Source organism: Amphiura filiformis, chromosome 5 (genome assembly GCF_039555335.1).
Source record: "Amphiura filiformis chromosome 5, Afil_fr2py, whole genome shotgun sequence".
NCBI classification, from domain to species: Eukaryota; Metazoa; Echinodermata; class Ophiuroidea; order Amphilepidida; family Amphiuridae; genus Amphiura; species Amphiura filiformis.
In genome coordinates, this window is record NC_092632.1 from 71,219,739 (window position 1) to 71,242,391 (window position 22,653).

The following is a 22,653-nucleotide window of genomic DNA, read 5'->3' on the forward strand; positions in this document are numbered from 1 at the left end:
AAAAAAACAGAGCGCGTACAACCAGTCAAAGTCCCAGTGTATTATATTATATAAGTTCTCGCATATTCATTAGGGCCGATTGTTTGATGGTGCCGTGTCTTAACAATCACGCCAGTGCTGCGTGCCTTTGCGTATACGCGATAGAGCATTGCGTACTTTCGTGATTTTACGATAGACCATGAAAATATGCAGTAATTGCATGGCAGTCTCGCCTGTCGCATTTCATGGAACAATCGGCCCTCATTATCGGGTGATGCTGACACTTTGACTGGTTGTACGTGATCTGTTTTCTTTCTCCTCTGTGAAGCTACCAATCTATTCTGATATCAACTTTTATTCCTCCATCAGTACAGTAAATCCAACACCCCATCCAATGCTAATTTCAAACCTACCCATAACACTCAGATCAAAACTCAGCTATCATCATTACATAAGTACTTGTATTCACTGTAACTAAATAAAAATCATAATGTTTTTTTCAAGAATAATACTGTCACAAAATACTATTTTGTTTGAAATTTGTGATAGTTTCATGATAATCCTAAATTCATATTTCACATTTCAAAAATGTTAATGGTTATACATTTTTGGTTCAACATATTGCAATTTTACAAGTTTACACATGATGCTGAATATACATTTCAGTGCTATGGGGCTCAAATGAAATATAATAGTAATACTACTAACAGTTCTAATTATTTCTACAGGCAACAAACAGATAATTCATACAACTGAATTACACCTGACAGAAATATTTCATTTCACACATATTTCTGACTTCTACAAGGCCACTGATGAATGCAATGACACCCTGCTACCACTTAGCAGATATGTAATAACTTCTTCACTGATCTTGTTCTTTGAGTACCTCTCTGTCAAGATATAGTAATATATCTGCAAGTTTGAGAGCTTCTCTATAATCTATAATTTAGCAGGTATTTAACAAGGAGTCTTTTGGTCCTAGATGCAATCATAAGGTGTCTGCTCTGTCTGTGAGTAGTCGGGTTAACAGTTTTTTCCATCTTTCAAAATGTACATGTGGAGTACTGGATGATTACATGTACATTGGCATTATAAACATTTCAAAAAAAGTAACTATTAACCCCCTTTAAATAATGGCCATTATTCAAAAACGGGCAATTGTATTAAAAATCTGTAAAATGCGTTGGAAGTTTATTTCTGCACATTTTGACACCTCATTTATAGCAATTGACTAAATATTGATGTCACAGCGTACATTTAAATCAATGTAACCCAAGATTTGAAAGTTGCAGTAAATTCTATTGATTTGTATTCAGTATAAATGGAAGGGAATCTGTGTAATGATATCTGTATTGTTGTAAGTGCAACTTTCAAATCTGGACCTCACTACATTAAATTGACCGGTGTTTTATTGTTTTCTGGGCTATCATATCAAATGAGGTGTCAAAATGCGCAGAAATAAATTCTGCTTCCAATGCATTTTACAGATTTGTAATACAATATCCCATTTTTGAATAATGGCCATTATTTAAGGGGGGGGGGTTAGTTACTTTTTTGAGATGTTTATTAATGTAAAAATGCTGAGATATATCTTGCGTAAATAAGTAACTAAGCCTAAAATTTAGTATTTGAATGAAAGATCACATAAAGACTTGATGCAATACAATAACAGCAGAAATCTAAACTGACATGGCAATGTAAAATTGAAATAAATGAGGAAAAATTGAAACAAAATATGAGATGTTTTGTCAAGCATGATTCATCATCCCAGGTTCACAGCATGGTCATGCAACAACTACCCCAGATTCTAAATCTGGCAAGCATTAATCAGGTTCTCTGAAAATGGAAGCAGAGTGACGTACAAAACATATTTAAAGAAAACCTCCACTCCACTCCAATTACCACCAGAAAATATCTATCCAATTGTACTTATATCCAAATCCAAAAGATGAATTTACGTTGTAACTTGGCAAGATTTCTCGAAGCCATTTAGCTAAACAAACACAAGGGAATTGGTCAAATCTTTTGGTTGCAACTTAAATATCATCGCTGGAGGGGGCTACATGCCGGGCAGACAGGGGTGTATGTCCTCCCGCCTATTAATGGATGGCTGGATGGCCTAAGGGTTGGACTCCTGACGACGGGATGAGATAACTTCACATGCTGATACTTGTTAGCTGCGCAAACTGCTTTCGAAATGATTGGATGAGTAAATGTCTATTTTTAACAAGTGATAGTTTATTTTCAAACAATTATATAAATAAACAAATCAATTCTGCCTCTAATTTTTTTTCCCAGTTAGTGTGCAGCTGTTTATTGGCCTGCTCAATCTAGTGTCACAAAACCATGGACAAAATTATGCACAAGAAAATGGTTATACATTGCAATGGGCTATACCAACAACCTCATCCACACTTTTTTCCAATCAAAATGGAGCCATATTTATCTCATTTACCCTGATATTTGGACTGGATTTTGTAAGCCAATGTGTATCTTAAGGTTAGCAACTGTTGTGATTTGGTAGTTCACAGCATCTTGCGAATGATAGTGAGCTTTGGCAAAAATTGCATTGCTTCATAGCGAGTGAGTAGAAGAATTCAAATATCACAGATATACTTTTGTAGGTCCTGTGGTTGTACAGAGGGCTGAAACAACAACACTTTTGTAAAAGGTACATAACTCATTATGGGGTGGGGAATGACAATTTGGACAGTATTTATTGTGGGACAGTAGAGCACATCAGACATATCGAATTGCATTCTTAATACGAAGAATGTCCTTCTAATATAAAATAATTTTGATTTTTTGAAATTCGCAATGTAACACACATTTTATGGCAAATGATTAAAAATTGATATTTTTGATATTTAACAGTCCTCGAAGTAAACTTTATAAATCTAATGATATGTACTTAAAGTGTATGTAGCTGGGAAGAAAAAGCCGACGATCAATTGTAAATTTTGACCTTTCAGTATTGAAGATATGGATTTTTTTTCCCAAAACACCAAAAAAAATTAGGTCTTTTTTTTTTTTTTTTCCATATCTTCAATATGAAAGGTCAAAATTTTCAATTGATCGTCGGCTTTTCCTACCAGCTACATACACTTTAAGAATATATCATTAGATTTGTAAAATTTACTTCGAGGTCTGTAATATATCAAAAATTTGAAAAATATCAAATTTTTATAATTTGTTATAAAATTTGTATTATATCATGAATTTCAAAAATGAAAATTATTTGATATCAGAAAGACATTCTTCGTATTCAGAATGCAATTCGATATGTCTGATGTGCTCTCATGTCCCACAAAAAATACTGTCGAAACGCTTCAAAACGCTCATTCCAGATCCCTTAACAACAATAATTCATGCAAGTTTTCAAAGTATATGATTTGTAGAATGAAATTTTGCAAAACATCAAAGTGTTATTTTTCAATAATATATTGATTTAGATATTGAAAATCAAGTTTTTTTGGCTGCTTCGACCAACAATACCCAATCTACCCTTAAGTGGGTTAGCCCACTTTATAGCTACATGTACATGTATTCACACACTATTCTATGGGACTTCAAATGTGCATTTTTGGCTGTCATATCTAAATGGATTGAAATGCAGGCATGAACCTCTGCATGTGGGGAGTGGGGTCTGTGGGGATCAAGGTCATTCATTCAACATGGAATTAGCATGTGATGAAATTGGATCATACTCCTTTAATATCTTCATGAGGAAAAAATATGAACTATGAACATACATATACAATTAACTAGGAAATAAAATAATACAAAATCTTAAGATGAGCCTGCCACAAAGTTACAATTTTTTTTCACCTGCATGTTCTCAAGTTCTGTCCACATTTTCTCCAAACTTTTGAAACATTTTCAAGATAGATCAAAATAAAAAACAATAAAATATATAAGAAGTGGGTCACAACATACAGCATTCCTGAAGGTAAAACATCAATCTTTTAAAAGCCCATTCATTTTGAAAAAAAAATCCACAGACACACTTATCTAACTATTTCTATCAACAAAATTGATCTCTGCACTCACCAATACCAGTGTAACATACATAAATGGTCCCGTTTCCGATGATGACAAAAAGGGATTTTCTCAATGTGTGCTTTACTTAGTAAAGTCATGAAATCCGTCAAGTCTCTCTTCTCGTACCGACAACCACAAAGTCTGCACTCACTTTTAGCAAAGTAACATAATGGTTCTGTTCCTGACGATAAGAATTTCCTTAAACTCTATGTCAAAAGTTTTGTTTTCCTTAGCTACCCACAAATTAGACTGAAACCCTTCAATCAACTTCTCTCTACACAACAAACGCCTACAAAGCATCTGTTCACCTGACTTCAGATTCAAGTTTCATCCTATTATTATCATCAATATCACAAAAGTTGGTATCGGGTCATTTTCACAGGAAATCACTAGAACATCACTGAAGTCAAGACAAAACCACTGGGGTGTGAGTCATTTGGGATTTTGAGAAAAGGAAAGCAACTTTGATCTGTCGCAGATGACTTTAAAAAGTTGGATTGCTAAAGTTTCAAATATCAATCAAGAGACAGTACGTCTGCTACTGATTATGTGTTGGAATTGCAACTTATCATTTCTCAGTTGTTTTAACATCATCCCACCAAAGTGATCCCACCGAGTCATATAAACATAATACATGTATGTACTATCAAAAAGTCTCTCATCAATCATATTTCTGAATTGTTCTTTTGGCTCCAAACAATTAAAATGAGATTCAAATCAGTTTAATTAATTACATCATGTTACCGTCATTGGAAAGTGCGGCTACAGCACATTGTGGATTTATACCATCACCCAAACAATAAAAGTTACTCAAAGTTTATATAAACAACATATTTGCGTGTTATATCTTCGAGTTTCGAGTGATGATTTTCAAGCTTCAAGTGATGATGTTTTGATTTCGAGTGATGATTTTTGAGTTTCGAGTGATGATTTCGAGTTCAAGTAACTCAGAAATAATCCTCACTTGAAAGTCGCAAATCCTCGCTTCAAACTTGACAATCCTCACTCAAAAATCCTCACCTGAAACTTGAAAATCATGACTCCTCATAACTTGAAAATCTACACTCAAAATTTGAAAATCATGACTCGAATCTCAAAAATCCTCACTTAGAACTCAAAAATCCTCACTTGACACTCGAAATTCATGACTCCCCCAAACTCGAAAATCCACATTCAAAATTTGAAAATCATGACTCGAATCTCAAAAATCCTCACTTAAAACTCAAAATCCTCACCCGAAACTAGAAAATCATGACTCGAAACTCAAAATCCTCACTCGAAACTCGATAATCATGACTCGAAACCCAAAGATAAGTAACACACAACATATATATAGCATGCACCCACCTTAAATTTCTCCTTGCCAGTTTCATCCTCTAGCGGATGTAATACTCCAATGTCCAAGAGACTTGAGCACAGTCTCAGAGCTGCAGATCTCACTTCTGAACTGACTGCTGGACTTGTAAGTCCCGAACCTCCACCACCACCTTGATGTTGCTGATGATGCAAAGCTGCAAGTTCCTCTACAACCAACCCAGCACCTTCTTCTTTGAACGATAAAGTTGATGAAGTTGATGAGAGCCAGTCTACCAGCCTGCGACCTGATGAGAAGGAATACAAGGCACAAATATGTGTTGGAAAGTTGCTCATGGTATGATAAACACATCACCAAGTCCCAGAGAGATGACATAGCTAACACTGGAGGACATTTAAAGATAACAAGAAAACTTGTGTGGGATTCCGATAGCTCTACAAACACTACCCTTGACTTGAAAAACACAAACGTCACGCCTTCACCTAAATATAGTAGTACACAATTGGTTGCCACTTTTAGTTCACTACAATTTTTTTGGATTGAATACAAGACTTGGCACTGGCAGCTTTAGTAAAATGCATACTATGAGCCTATGGGTGCATGGGGACTTGATTTAATTGTTGTATACCGCATTGAAAAGACCACTCTGACAGGCTCCGACAACAGCGGCTGGGTGGTGTTATTAGTACACATCACTCATGTTTTAGTGTTCGGGCGTACACCCTATTCAAAGAAATACCACTGCTGAGTAATTTTGCAATTAAAAATCAATTTTTATGGATGCACACTCATGTCAAATAATTTTGCAATTAAAAATTAATTTTTATGGATGTACATTCTATGGAGTAATTCTGCAAAGTTATTTCATGCATGCATTTTCTGTATTGTTATGTATGATGGCAACAATTTGACCTACTTTATGGATATCAAGAAAATGTGGATAAATTCCTTTCATTGTCTTAGCATCATGAATATATTTAATCTCAGGAACCATATTATAATTCCACTATAGATGGGCCTATAAGGTCATTGCTACAACTAACAAGATAGCAGCATAGATACTGATATTGGATTCTGTCATTCTTGACATTTGCTTAAAAAGTTACCTTTTTCAGAGTCTTGGTTAGCAGCGACGTAGCTTGCGACACCATCACGAGGATTGTAAACACTACGCTGAATGAAGACGCTGTGATGGTGTCGCAAGCTACGTCGCTGCTAACCAACACTCTGAAAAAGGTAACTTTTAAAGCAAACTAACAAGATGTTTTAAAATGGAAAAATTATTATTGCTCCTGTGTGACTCATTTTGCTTGATGGGAAGTACCACTATTATTGTTTATAGAGTATGACTCCTCCAATTCCATGATCAGATTGTGATTTGTCATTAAAATTTATTTAAACAAAAAACCCGTAACATTTAGTAATTTTTCATATTCATATTTCATAACTGTGAACACAAGATAAAATTAAAAAGATTTCTGACAAATAAAGGTACACATGTGTCCCTATAAACACTGAACAAAAAATACACTTAAAAACGAATAAATTGGTTTAATTTGTGGTAAAAATATAATATTCAATTCTTCTTTTCTTGAACAAGTTAATTGAGATATATTGCACTTGATATCATGAAGAACTTTTTCATGCTGTACAACATTGTATTTATTATCATTTTATTTATTTATTTATTTATTGGGGTTTTTTTTTGGGGAGTGTTGAATTTGGAGAAAAGTTGACCTTTTGATGAGAGAAAATAAAAAGAGTCCTTTTCTATCCAATGGTGCTAGATAACTCCAGAAAGTGCACTTGCTTGCCCAAAACTTGCAAAAGTGCACTCTTCTGGCATGATATATATTTTTAGATCTTTAATTAAATTGGTACATACACATATTACAGACAGAAATAGCGACTGCATCTTTCTGAACAAAGTTCAAACGAGACAAAAATTAAGTTGCTTTAATCTAAGCATCACTAGTTTACTTCAAATTAGCACTTATGGTTCATTATACTAAATTACCATTACAAACTCAACAGGCTGTACTTCACCGAGGCAATGAATAATATTTGATATTTTCGTAAGCTCCGACCGAAAAAATAAACAGGCAATGACCTTGGTGAAAGAATGTCAATCCTTTTGTTAGTGAGCACACAATGGAACAATTGCACCAATATGCCATAATATGTAGGTAAGTATCAAGTATTCACTGAATACGGTCAAACACTATGGACCATAATAGCCTCATCCTAATGGCATAGTCCAATAACCTCAATTAAACAATCATAGTGCAACAATTGTCCTCAAGTTGCAGAGTATTTGTACCCTAAGTTTCAAAGGTCATTCAATAAATGTACAGATGTATTGGGGTTAAAGAACTGTGCACTAATAGATGAGAATGTTTTGGATCCTAGTGAAATGAGAGGCTAAGAGCTTTGAAACTAGTGAAACATGCAATTTTAGGCAATCAAAATATACTAATTTTCACAAAATTAGGGGATTTTGATATTCTGCACTGAAGAATGGGGAAAATTGTGTGAATTTATCTACCAAAATGAACTAATTTTCACAAACCAATTTAGTTTTTCTGTACTGAGCATTTGGGGCATTTTCTCAACTAAATTGGGAAAATGATGTAATATTGTTGTGTGGGTCTTGTGTTTTGGGGAGAACCGGAGAAATATTATTTATAAGTATCAGGTCGCAATCTTGTCTGCGCTATAATGTAGGCTGTTATGGTATGAAAGCAGTGCATTTTATTTTTGATCGAACTGTAAATGGAAAATTTATGGTAACCTCCAGGACTGGTGCCACCACTTACAAATGTATGCTCCATATAAGGCCAAAAAAAAAAATTGTTTGTTTGTCCTCCACAATCTTTGGGATTTGGTGTATTCCTGGACCTAGCTAGAGCTAAATGCTACAATCATTCATGGTGAATTAAAAAACAACAACACTTAGTTTCTTTAATATGCAGTTAAAGTTATAATTTCATAGTCTTTTAATGATTTCAAATTCAATGTATTTTGAAGTCACTAAAAATAATAGACTATGACATGAACACAAGTTTAATAACTTTGCATATTGAAGAAACTAAATGTTTTTGGGGGTCTTTTTTTATTTTCAACCATGAAAGATCTTAGTATTGAGCTCCAGAGATATTCCAAATCTGACAAAAAATTGAATTTTACTTATTTTTATAAAAATAAAAAAAATTGAAAAAAAAAAATATTGGTCAGGCCTTAATCTGAGGAGCGGGCGGTGGAGGACAAACAAACAACTTTTTTTTGTTGGCCTAATTTCTCATAGCCTGTTTGCAGTTATGTCACTAGTGTTACCTGAGCAACAAATAATTCATGTGTAATAAAATGTAGTATTATTTTGACTATTTCCATTTCAATGTTATTGGCCCAAGGTTTGTGTATTGGCATGCAAATTATTGCTCCCTGAGTGATAATCACATTAAAATATCATTGGATTTCAAATTGCAACTATTTCAAATATTGACTTCATTGTCATTTCCCAAGGGCAGTCCAAATAACCAAAATAACATCATCGATAAATAATTAATAAAAGTCAATAAAAATATGTTGCATTCATGTATGCATGACTATATTCTTCCTGAGGGTGAAAAATTAAAACTTAATGACCAATTCATGTACATGTATATGGAACTTTTAAATATGTGGGGTGAAGCTAACTTTTTTTTTTAATTTGTCAAATTTTACATTTTTTCCCTAAAATACTTGGTATTTTCAGTTTCATAACTCCTTAGTGTTACACCCTATGTCATTTTAAAGTGCATTTTTGGATTCCTTGGTTCATTTGCAGCCAGAAAATGTATACTTTTTTATATGTTGGGTATTATGTGAAAGATATATTCGTATCTAAACGAAAAACATGCAATTTTCATCTCGCGAAAACATGTAACGCATTACCGGCCCAACTCAAAACGCATGGCCATATATATTATTGCTCACTCCTCAGCTACCTTTTGACATCACATCATCCATCTTTGTGTGTGTGTTGTTCCTTAGCTTTTATTCAATATTATAAATCAAATGAATAAACAAACAAACAAACAAACAAACAAAAAACACAAACATTAACCCATAACTTGCATATAGCTCCTGGTTTAGGTCTTTAAATCATAATCTATTCGCTGTCATAGTGTGATGTCATAATCGATCATTACCAGGTCAACTGGTTCACGCCATCTGTGTTCAGAACCACAATCAAAATGATCACAACACAAAGACCATGGGTTGCTAACAGGTGTGCACACGAAGTGTGAACCAGTAACTACATAGTAAGGTATGACATATTCACTACAACAGAGAATTATGGGTAACTGAAGCATTTTTTCATATTAATAAATTGAAGTCAAATTTTCGGGAAATTTTCTATAAAAGTCGGGAAAATGAAACATTAACCCCATTTATTTAGGTCCTTAAAGAGTTTGAATAATTAATACTGATAGCTTATAATTCCAACATAGATCCGAGCAGATGATTGCACTAAATGTATCCTTGTGCACTGTAGCTTATGAATGGGAGCTGAAGTGAAGTATCTAGAGCTATCTGTGACATTTAGAAACACATGCAACCATGAGTATCTTCATCAACTGGGAGGTGGTGGTTTATGAGTCATATGTATACGATTACAGCACACAGGCGTTTACCGCTTGCTTCTATTTCAATTGAAAGCAGCTCTGGCTGGATTTCTTTTCTGCTATTAATGGCTGGCAAATAATCAATTAAACAGGTACAAATGAGTATTAAATGGGAAGAAATTTGACAAAATGGTAATAAAATAATATCATTTACAGAGTTGAATTTTTTTCCTTAAATCAGAGCCTACAGGTCATATTTTTCCAGTCTTGGTGATTTTGCTTTTATAGGTTATCCTTAAAAATAATAAGTTTTTGCCATTCCCCCACCACCCCCTCCCAGTGAAATCATGCACATGGGGGGGGGGGGGGATAAAACCCATTACAATTGGATCTCACATACTCGACCCATAACTTTTTTCTCAATAATTCGGCACAAACAACGCTAGCTCAGGCACCGCTGCGACCAGCCTTTTAAGACAGCGTATTTATCATGCAAACTGTGTCCAGTCTACAACACTAATTAAATTTGTAGTATTTGCTGTTGGCTAGCCCAATTATGAAAATAGAATACATGCACTAAATCCAGGATCATGACAATGTATTAGGTAGGTCAAATTTGTGACATCATTTTAATAAGTTAACCTTTACTTGTATACAACCTTTCATCACACTCTTTTCGCATCTTCTCTACAGAATTCTAATTGCAACATCATTTATGTGTAATTACGGGTGAAAAAATGGAAGAATATTATTTTCTAGGGGGGGGGGGGACAAACATAGATACTTATCTGTAGACAAAATGGAAAAGGTATTCTAACAGCACTTGAAGATGAAACAGGCATTCTAATACATAGCACTCACTTTTTACAGGGGAATGGGCAACCAACCATGTACACCTGGAAATTGTTGGAATCATGACTGAAATCATAGACTGTTTACAGTCTATGCTGATATCATGTTATCAGAAGCAAAGTAATGTTTAGCTACCCTAACCCAAACCACTCTGAATCCTACAACAACCTACAAGCTGTTTTCCTCTCCTTCAGCAGATGGGGACAGGCAACACATATGGGCACCTCCAACCAACCTGCTAAAGGGCATTAGGGTTAATCAGGCCCATACAGTCCAAAAGTGATTACTACATGTACAAATTTGGCCCCAAAACACCAAGTTGAATGAGTTTAGTCCCAAACAAAAATGTTTGGTAGACTCATAACCGGTGCGATCTTACCTTTCCGATGTTGATTAAGATACTTCTTGCATCGATCCCGAGATGCGGAAAACCAATAGTCATTTTGTCCCACATAAATGAATAAATAACAAAAACCCCAAGATCCCCCGGTGGACTCACCAAAAAGGTGACGTCACACCATATGATCGTCCCTTATCCGACTTGGGATCCCCTACTCGGACCAAACTTGTAGGGGTGGCGGGGTCGGGATAATCAACATCGGAAGGTAAGATCGCACCGTTATGAGTCTACCAAACATTTTTGTTTGGGACTAGACTCAGTACACCGGTCGATCTTACCGCTTCCGATGTTGATTAAGATACTTCTTGCATCAACATCTGAAAGATCGATCTAGCAAGTAACCGACGGATGGAGGTACAAGATTGGTCAGCATCTGATCAGGGATCGGGAGCGGTAACGATGGTTTTCGCGAGGTCAGAAAATATTTTCCCCAACGGTCGGGAAAACAAAAAGACCACGCGATCACAGACATAAACCTCCTTACTTAATAAGTTTGGTGGTTAAGAATAGCGACACTGGTTCTTACCATGCTGAGTATTCTGTATAGTCTGAAAACCTGGTACCCGTACACCACCGCATTATGATCGCCGAACAATGTCCCGGTAAACCTCCGCCCGCCTCTGATTACTAACGTAAACGGAAGTATCGTAGAGAAGGGCGAAGGTGGCTTCCGGACACCGCCTGCTAGATCTCCTCAAGGGACAACCGAATGGTATACCCAAGATGATGAGATAGCTCGTGTCGAGTGGGTCGTGGGGCGCTTGAAACCTTCGCGATCCCCGGACCCCACCAACACCTGGACCAGCCATTGCGACAGCGGCTGGACCGAAAGGCTCTGTAAGGGTGATGAATGCGGTCGTGAGTCCCTCGCAAGGCTTGTGTTCGGAAGAAATAGTGCTGCAGCGCCTTATCGGACACCCCAGCCTATCTTTGGCTTCAGCCAACCTTGCCCAACCCTGGGGATTGGAGAGGGGCGAATGTCGGTATGCACCGCGCCTTCGTAGTCACGAGAACAGAGCGCCAAACAGTGTCGCTCCAGTGTTTGTGAACACGGAAGCTAACCTCGAGACCGTGTGCAACTCAGCACCGCCGTCCCGAAGCCAACGCCAAACCGGAAAGCCATCTTGAGAGTTACGTATTTAAGCGTCGCTTTTGGCGGAAGGTCAAAAGGGTGACCCTTAAAGTAATCTAAGACTGTGTTGGGATCCCTTAGGAGGATCACTTTCCTTTTTGGTAGACACTCGTTGAACATACCGTCGAGGCGTAGACTAATAAGGTAACCATCGGCTATGATAGTCGACCGGTCTCGAAACCTCGGTGAATGGAGAGGACAGCTGACTTATAGCTGGCCCCAGTGGCCCGCTGAAGTCTTGCTTGGAACTTTTCTGTCAGAAACTCCGGAACTAGCAGCACAGCGGCTCTAGCGGGAGTGCTATTTGTCTCATTGCACCAGGCCTAGTATGGAGCCCGCCTCTGGCTATACGTGCGGAGGGTAGACTTCCGGCTAGCCCCGGCGATGAGAAAAACAGCTTCTGATGAAAAGTATCCCTCGCTGCTGCGTTCCTGGTAAGGGCCATGCAGCTAACTGCAGGTGCTCTAGTGATAGACTGGGTACCTCCGCTCCGGGCATCCGGAGTAGATCTGGTACTGGGAGTGCCAGCGGCCTTGCCGCTAGCAGAATGACAATGCAGTCTTCCCACCCGATCTTGGCCACCACCCTCATGAGTAGTGAGATCGGAGGGACTGCATAAGCTGTCCTCCCTCCCCAGTCTATGGACAGAGCGTCCACGGTGAATGCTTGGGGGTCCGCGACCCTTGAGCAGTACACCGGCAGTGGATGATTGCGATGAGATGCGAACAGATCTTTCGTGGGGTGGTACATCCCCTTGAAGATCGTCTGAGCGACCTGCGGAGCAAGGGACCATTCTGCTGGTCCCGACACCCTTCCTCGTGACAGATTGTGCGCGAGGATGCTGGTGACGCCCGCGATGTGTATCGCTCTCATCGTAATCTGCCTGAACTTGCACCACCCTATCAGGTGTCGTGCATGCAGGCTCAATCGTGGTGGCCCGGAGTCCCCTTGTCTGTTGGGGTAGGCTACCACGGTTGTGTTATCCGTCAGGACAACGGTATGTGATTCCACGATCACCTCCTCGTAAGCGAGGGAGGTTGATGTGACACTCTGTCTCTATGGCCCCCATAGGCCCGAGACGGAGTCTCCGTGGATGTGGACCCCCCAGCCCCGTTTTGACGCTATGGTCGCCACTACGTGACATACCGGGGTGCAGGAAACCTGACACCCTGGGTCAAATTGGGCTGATGGGTCCACCACCAGAGTTCCTCTCGCGCGATCTCCGACAACGGAACCGCGAGGGATATTGGTGACGACTGGGCCTGCAAGCAGGCTAGAAGGTGTAGTTGGGTAAGCCTAACGTGAAACGGCAGTACAGTACGAGGTCTACCATACTGGCCATTAGGCCTACCACCTTCATCCATGCCACAGCGGGTTTTGCCCGAGACTCGCCAAGAGTCAGGCACACCGCACCATGTTCGCACCCGCTCGGGTGAGAGCACCGCTTGAACCCCTCCGTGAGGGTGATCTGGGCCCCTACAAATAGTGGTGTTCATGCGTCGGGACCACGCTGGACTTTTTGAGCTGATCAAAAATCCAGGGTCCCGCACCCTGCGGACTATCAGCCCCATGAGACCCGTAGTCTTCAGTGGAGTGCGTCCGTATATGAGCCAAACGTCCAGGTAGCAACTGATGTTGACACCCCTGTGCTTCAGGTACGCTGCCACCGCTCTGACCAAGAGTGTTAAACACCCTGGGAGAGATGGACAGGCGGATGGCGGTATCAAAACTGGTAATTTTGATCCTGTACCTAGAAGCGTAGATGCCTCCGATCTTGAGAGGCGATTGGCATATGCAGATAGGCGTCCGAGAGATCTAGCGATGCTGTTCCCATGCCCCTGATGGGGCAGGCTAGCACCGAGGCGAGAGTCCCCATTCTGAACCTCTTGGGCCTGAAGAACGTGTTCAACAGCCTGCGGTTCCGGATGGAGCGCCCGTCGCCGGTCTTCATTGGAGCCAATGGCTCCAAGATCACCCGTAGAACGGGGGGTAGACCGGGACAATCGCCCGCTTCGTGAGAAGTTGTGTGATCCCTGTCAGTAGTGCCCGACGCTGGGGGCCGTCTGACGGCACTACTGTGGACCTCTGAAATGTGCAGACGAATGTGGGGAGACTGGGTTGCCAGTCTGTAACCCCCACTCACCACTGACCATACCCAGGCGCTCAAAGAGATGGTTTCCCACCTCTGGGTGAAAGCCATAAGCGGTCGTCCACTGGGAGATCCCCCTGTGGAAAAACCGCTGAGCCCCCCAGGAATGCTCTGCCTAGCTTCCCTTGGAAGAGCGCTTGCTCTTCTTCGGGGCTTGCCAGCTGTTCCTGTGCTACCCTTGCGCCTCCCAGAATGGGTGCTGCAGAGGTAGTGGGCTCGGGTACTGTTGGTGGTGCACGGCCTGCTGAAGTCGGAGCTCCGACCCATGGTAAGGGCAGTTTCCGCCCTCTTCAGCGTGCTCCCGTTGGTAGCTTCTGTGCACGGTCCTCCACCGTAGCGCATAAGCATCCAAAGAGAAAAAGGACCATGCCTTTCCATCGCGTTGAGCGATTGGAGTGGCAGGCCCCACCCTCCGGCGCTGAGTGGACACCCTATGAGCTAGGCCCATGGAGCTCTCGTTGAGGCTAGCTGTTAGCACCGCTAATAGGCTCACCTCGCGGAAGAGCTCAGATGTTGTCTGAGCGCCGCTGACGACATCTGGGTCCCTCTCGGATCCCCTCAGGTAGGTCCCGTGGTCCTCCCGCGTTACGCAGAGGAAGTGCAAGCACGCGGCGTCATAGCTCTACTGAGCTCGACAGCCGTCATTTATATCTACCCGTGAGGTTTGCCGAATGAGAGTGCAGGCGTCCCCTGTGAGGAAGCAGCAGCTGAGCATCCTACTGAAAGGATCCCCTGGTCCTCCTCCATGGACTCCCCCTTAGGGGGTGTCCGGAGGAAGATCAGTGCTGTTGCTTTCGCAAGGGCAGCGGGGAAGGAGATTGTAGTGATGTCACTACGGACTCAGCTTCCGACTCCTTTCCCTCGCCCACAGTATCCGTATCATGCTCTGATGATGACGGTAACTGAGGACGGGCATCTGAAAGCGGGTAAGAAGGCATAACCACTGTGTGGCTCGCCGACTACCTGCCAGCAGAAGAGGGAGTACTCCCGCAAGACCCTGAGGTATCCGCCATGGCACCACTGGGTCCGCATGCTCTCGCAGCCGTCGTCCTAGCGCTTAGCAGCACGGGCCTACCCTGATCAAGATCTGGGTTAGCCCCATGCCGGCTGGCCTGGTCAACAGCTGATGTTGGTACTGCGTAGCCATCGCTGGCGACACTTGCCACGGTGCTAGGCCGTGGAAGAAACACCCTGCGGCGGGTACCACGGGCATACCCAGCCGGCAGCTGACCCTGAAAGGATCCGCCACCAGGGTAACCCCATGGTACTGCAGTACCAGCACCGCCTCCCCCCCCCCCCCTTGTTGCCACAGAGACTGTGGCGACCAAGGCGGGTGCTGCGGTACCGGTGCGGTATCAGCGTGGGTACCCGTGAGGGTTCCCGGCTGTGTACCGCTGTATGCGTGGTTCCAGCGTAGGTGCCCGTGAGGGCTCCGGCTGTGTACCACTGTACCCATGCCTCACTGCGCCCCCGCAAGGGGATCAAGCCGTGTGTATATGGGTACCCGCTATACCGGCTGTCCCTTGGCTAGAGGGAGCTTGCCTAGTACCACGGGTAGCTGGCGTGCATACCCCGATCAATCACCTCGCCACCTGAATAGGCAGCGCCAATCAATGGAGCTATGCCCTGTTGATTTGACAGTGATCGATCAAGAGAGGTAATTGACCCATTGACGATAATGGATCACCCACGCTCCGCTGGCTCTCGAGGACATAAGTGGGTTGTTGATCAGCTAGGCTGTTCAAGCTACTTACTGTACCCTCTAGAGCTTCGCCCAAGGTCACTGTGTGTGGCGGACCACTCACGGCAGCTATGGGCGGATGCATAGCGGCTACCACTGAAGTCAAGCCGTAGCTCGTCTTTGTAGCTGCCACCGAATGCACCTGGGTCGCTGTCCCGTGAGAGACTGCGAGCCCAACCCCTGAATAATCGCCAGCCAGTCCCTGTGGACAGCCAGCAGCTATTCTAGGGCCCAGGGTATCACTCGGCGGTCCCGCCATGGAACGCTGCCGCAGTGACAACCCCAGTTGGTTCTGCTAAGACTACACCCACAGCGTTAGCAGCGTATCGTCTCTGCTGAACCCATGCATGCTAGGGTTCAACCCAGGCAAGCCCGGGTACCCTTGCATGCTGCCCGTCGCTAGCTACTACTGTGGCTGTTTGAGCCCGTAGATATGCCTGCAACAGACGGGTGTCCTCCTGCTAAAAACCCGTGAGGATTTTCGCTAGAGGACTGGTATCCTCCTGCTACAAAACCCGCTAGGGTTTTCGCTGGTGGTTACCGCTCTGCTGCCTGCTACTTTGCTCCGACGTATAGTCAGTGCTTTCGCTGGCTGCTGAGCCTTTGGACGCGCTTAGCAGTCCCGAAGGAACCGCCTGCTTGTCCGGGTCTGTTGGCGTAGATTGACTGACTAGATCGGAAGGGGCTGTCACAGCAGAATCTACCGTATCGACTGGTATCCTCCTGCTGCAAAACCCGCTAGGGTTTTCGCTGGTGGTTACCGCTCTGCTGCCTGCTACTTTGCTCCGACGTATAGTCAGTGCTTTCGCTGGCTGCTGAGCCTTTGGACGCGCTTAGCAGTCCCGAAGGAACCGCTTGCTTGTCCGGGGACCGGAGCCCCTTAAGCAGACCTGCCATGACCCATAGGGGCTGTCACAGCAGAATCCACCGTGTCGACCTTACCAGTGCCCTTGGTAGATTTCTTCTTCGTCTTATGGCGATGACGGAGCCTATCCCAATCGTCAAGCTGGAACTCGGAGAGTCCTAAGCAAAAGAAAGACATCTAGAAGATCGTGAGCACTCCCTGTGGGTGAAACAGAGCGGGTGTGGGTCCCGCTCCGTCACCAGGGAAGGGCAAGCCCGACAGGGCCGAGGCGAAGCGAGGAGAAAAGGGAGGGGGGCACTACCCCCCAACACGCGACTCAAGCCCAGTAAGCAAACCTGAGCACGGAGGCTGGTCGCTAACGTTAGTGGTAAAGTAAGGACTGGCTAACTTTATTACTAAAATGTCAGACGGGTCCCTACCAATCCCCACCGTATGAATATCTGATTAACTCGTCTTATCGGACGGTAATGAAGACATAACGATAGAGTAATCACCCTAACATAGCAACAATAACCTACCGTACATGAAATACAATGTGTATGTACAAACATCTATTGTAACTTACAGGCTGGGAAACAAAATGAATGGCGCCAACGAGCGGCCATTTTGAATTGCTCGTGTGTCCCGTGATACAAACGGAGGCACGGTATGTAGCTAAGTTTGGGATCGTTTTTTGTCACTTTCTCGCCAGTAAATGCCGTCAAACCTATCCTCAGCCTAATACTGCCGGTTTGGTTTTACCTAAGGTGTGAAACTACAACCAGTATATCTCGCCTTGGTCGAGAAATTGATACACAGTGCTATGAACAATCGATAGGCAAGTCTGTGTCAGTCGGAGACCAAGGAGGATAAGGGACGATCATATGGTGTGACGTCACCTTTTGGGTGAGTCCACCGGGGATCGGGTTTTTGTTATTTATTCATTTATGTGGGACAAAATGACTATTGGTTTTTCCGCATCTCGGGATCGATGCAAGAAGTATCTTAATCAACATCGAAACGGTAAGATCGACCGGTGTACTGAGTCTTTATCTGTTTTTTAGCTATTTATAAAGTGTGAATTTGATGACCCAGGAGGTATATTCACAGGGAGAGGCGATATGGGCATGTTGATCATCCGCCCTTCGCCATAACTGACAACCAGCAACCCTGCTCTGGCCCACAGCACCTCTTGGTCCCCTTCAACATTCACTCGGTTGGACATCCGGGAACATTGTCCCCTTTGCATAAGCGCGCATAGCAACCAGCTCGAGGAAGGGGAACAGCACATGCGCACACACTGTTTTACAAGGCTTTTTCCCCTGTGTGACATCAGTCCGAACAAGAGAATGCCCACAATGTCACACATGCAAACTCCACCCTCTTCTTCAGCATGCTCACTAACCTAACAGCATCAAATCCTACAAAATCATAGCTATATGTTGGGTGCCTTTGGACACATCCACAAAAACATTAGGTGAAAAAATGTAAATAGTAATTACTCACCTGAGAAATTTGACTGTTCCTTGAAGTTGATTTTGAAATCCAACCTGGCTTGCCGTTCTGTCTCTGGAGTCTCATACAGTGGTCTCCTAGGTGACCAAGCTTCTCCATGTGATGCTCTCTTGGGAGATCGACCTGGAGACTTCAGAGGAGATAATGACATTGCCTTGGAATCTGATTTGGCACGTTCAACGCCGTCAACACGCCGCCATTGCTGTGCTCTTGAACGGTCATAAGGGGTTGCCGTGAATTTGAACAAAGTTTTCGGTCTTTGCAATGAGCCATAGTTACTCTCTGATGGTAAATCCCTTGGCATTATATCGTCTTCAAAAACATCATCAGGTGTTTCTTGGAGATCATTTTCTACACCTCCAAACGGCTTACTCCTTGTAACACCAAATTCTGGTTTGGCCGCATCGCTTTGCTCATCGGCACCAAAATGAAATATGCCACTTTGACCAAAGAAACTGACCTCATCAAATGATATTGATCTTGGCATCTGCTTGCCAGATCCTGAAGGGGGTTGCTTCCAGTTTTTAAAAGTAAAGAGTTGTGTTGGAGGTGGGAGCTTTTTAACAAAGTCCTGAAACTGGGTCAAGTTACTGCTATCTCCAATATTTGCACCATGATGTGTTGAGCTAATATCAGAAGTCCTTTTAATAGTGTGTTTGTTAGGTTGGTCTAATTTTGGCGAGGCCTCCGCTTTCTTACGTTTTAACGAAATAACACTTCCTGTTGAGCTTTCAGATTTTTGACTTGATGGAGAAATCCTAAGATCCATACCTAAATGGCTTATGACATCCGGACTATGTTTTCCCGATAATTCTTGATTAACCGAAGGTTGGTCTTCACCAGGAGGAGTTATTTCTGGAGTTTGCATGACATCATCCAAAAGGTTATCTTGACTATCGGCCATCTGGGAAGAACAGTCAAAGTACTCCACTTCACTACCGGGTGTGTTCGAAGCAGAACCAGCGGACTCATTGTCAGCTGTCGATTCTTTAAGCCTCAGTATGGTGGGAACTTTCAGCTGACCCGGATCAGGACTTGGAGTGCTTGTTACACTGGATGCTTCCTTAGATGGGGGCTCTATTAATGCCTTCACACCCTCCTCATTAGAACTATCTTCCTTCGAGGGCTTTTCGTTAGCTTGAGATGATAACTGATCAACAAGATTGGCAGACTTTTTGAAATCATCTGGCGAGTACTTCATACGAAAGTGGTGCTGCCGAGTTGGACTGTCCGACTTGTCATTACCACCAGTTTTATCGCTATTTTTGGAATTATCTTGAGTTGGAATGCTTTTATTTGGTATTTCTCCTACAGGGAATGACTTGTTGTTTTGAGTTGCACTTTCCGAATTTTCTGCTGGACTTGGAGTGTCTAGAGAGCCAATTGATACTTGAGCAATATCACTCAGACTCAAAGGAGGAACATGCTTTCTCCAGAAAGACAATGTGTTGAAAGATTCATCTTCATTTTTGCTTTCACCATCTGGAGAAAGCCCATCAGCTGCTGATGTACCCGGAGTACTTATCTCATCACACACAATGTCCGATGGAGTTTCTGGCTCAACTTTAATCACCGATTCCGATTTCTCATTAGTCCTGTGTGTGTCAGACTTAATCGCTATATTGCTTTCACTTCGACATAAATCAGGACTGATATAATCCGGAGCTGACAAGGGTGCCATCCGAGTACTGTCGCTTCTTGGTCTTTCCATCTCGCCATTGGAAGCAGCCGTTTCAACCATTGGGCTTTCTAAATCACTACTAATGCTTGGTGTTCTGCTCCCATGCTTAACAATTTCCGACTTCTCCGACACCACATGACTGGTTTCCACCATCACCACCTTCTTCTTCTTCCCATTACTATTATTATTGTTGATTATCCTCGTCCCATCGCTGAGTTGTTTCACCTCTATCCCCGGTGATACCGGTGACAACATCACCTTGCGTTTCTTTCGCTGCTCCATGTCTGCATCTCCTAGTTTCGGAGACGACTTTGCTTCATTTGCTCCTCCTTTCACACTCGCATCTTGACTTTTCTTAGCAGACTTATCAGCGCTACTGATACATGTACCTTCTTTGTTTTTCTGATGACTGCTATTTTTAGATTGATTTCCTTTCCCCTTTGAAGAAATTGGCTTAATTAGGGACCTCCCTCTGGTCCCCGACTGCTTCTCATGGCCCGAGGTTGCTTTATCACTGCCTTTGCTCTCAGCTGCTGCCGCTCCCTTAGCACTGTCTTTATCTTGCTCGTTACCCATCCTGATTGGTCTATTTCCATGCTTTACGCATTTGGTATAATCCTGACGGGGTCAAATGATCCCCGTGGAATTGATAAGTGAAGAAACAGTTTTTAGAACGTCTGGAGTAGCTTCTTGCTCAGTTGTGATTCATTGATCTGTCAAGAAATACAAAAAAAAAAGTTCATCAATTATTAAAACACATCATTATCGTTGTTCATGCATCATTCAAAACTGTCCTTAGTACGCAAATTCTTTCGCTGAGATGCGGTAAATGATGAGATGTTAACAAACATGATCAAATTATTTTCATCTTTCTGTGTCGGATGTTGAAACATGCATGTCACACATATGCTGCATTTTCCCTGTGAACATTCTATCACTATGGACCACAATGACCTCATCCCAATGGCATAGTCCAATAACCTCAATTAAACAATCATGGTGCAAAATTTGACCTCAAGTTGTGGAGTATGAGTTTTTGTACCCAAAGTTTCAAAGGTCATTCAATGAATGTATAAATGTATTGGGATTTAAGAACTGTGCACTAATAGGTGAGAATGTTTTGGATCCTAGTAGTGTGTCTGAACTTTTTATACAGTTGTTAAAAAGTTCAATGTCCTACCAAGAAAATACCATGTAATATTTGCTCCAATTTTAAAATAACAATTTGCAATTTTGCATGTGTTTGCCAGAGTTGATGAAAGCTTTATGTTGATTACCAATTGATGATATGTTTTACAGCCCAAACGAAGCAATTCTCACAAAAGGTAATATTTACAGAGAGTTAATTTGACAAAAATAGAACTTTTGAAGTTAAAAGTTTACAAATTTAACTAGAACTATTTAAAATACATCATAAATTTTAAACTACACATGTCATGATGTCACCAAACAACTCAAATTTCAAAAATAATACCCTTCCAAGAAACTACACTTTCACAATCTGTATTACACATTACATTTAAGGTGGTACTACATGTACACCCCTGGCCAATTTTGTGTCTATTTTTGCATTTTTCTCAAAAATTATAGCGCATTGGTGACAAGTAAGATATGTATATTATAGGGACAAGGACTACAATTACTGCACTGGAAATTTTATTTCAGCACAGACAACAGTTGTGGAGTTACAGTCAAAAATGAGGGAAAACCAATATTTGATCAATAAATCACTAACTACTTGTCTTGAGTCACTGAAATTCCAGTGTAGTAACTGGATTCCTTGCCCTATAATATACATAACTTTTGTAACCAGTGTGTTATTAGTTTTTGAGAAAAATGTGAAAATAGTCACAAATTTATCAAGGGGTGTAGTACCACCTTAAACTTAAAGCATCCCATCACACAGTCTGTGGTTTATCAGCCTTCTGTGATGCATGCACTCTTGCTGAATAAAGGATACGCATAGTAAAGTAAGTTTAGAACTGCAGGAACACCATGGGTCAACTAGAAACCCCTATTATGTCAGTAAGTCAGCTTGGTCATGAGAAAAAGGCAAATCCTTTAATGCAACAATACTGAAATATCTATTAAAGATCTAGCCAAAGTCAGTGCTTTATAAACCTCAGATCAAAATGCATTTACTTCTCTCTCACTGTAAAATACCAATGCAAAGATTCTAAACATTTATTTTAGGATCTTTGAAAGTACACAGGGAAGTCGAAACCACAGTATTTTAATAGTACACAATGTTTAGTAATTGTTCTGCACATTTGGCACATGGGTGTAAATAGCATGGCATATTTAAGGTCAATGAGTACTGTACATGTACTTCCTGGCTCCTTGGGAGAAAGTTTTTTTTTCTTATTTTTTAAAAATAATTTTATAATTTTATAA

The 22,653-nt window shown here is 41.9% G+C and overlaps 1 protein-coding gene across 1 annotated transcript in view; it reads right to left on the reverse strand.

Moving 5' to 3' along the window:
* LOC140153656 (uncharacterized) overlaps nt 1–22,653 on the reverse strand; it is a 114,299-nt gene that overhangs the window by 78,556 nt on the left and 13,090 nt on the right. Inside the window, 2 exon segments of the mRNA XM_072176456.1 lie at nt 5,371–5,624; nt 18,570–20,972. Of these exon segments, the coding sequence (XP_072032557.1) occupies nt 5,371–5,624; nt 18,570–20,835 (2,520 nt within the window). The 5' untranslated portion in view covers nt 20,836–20,972.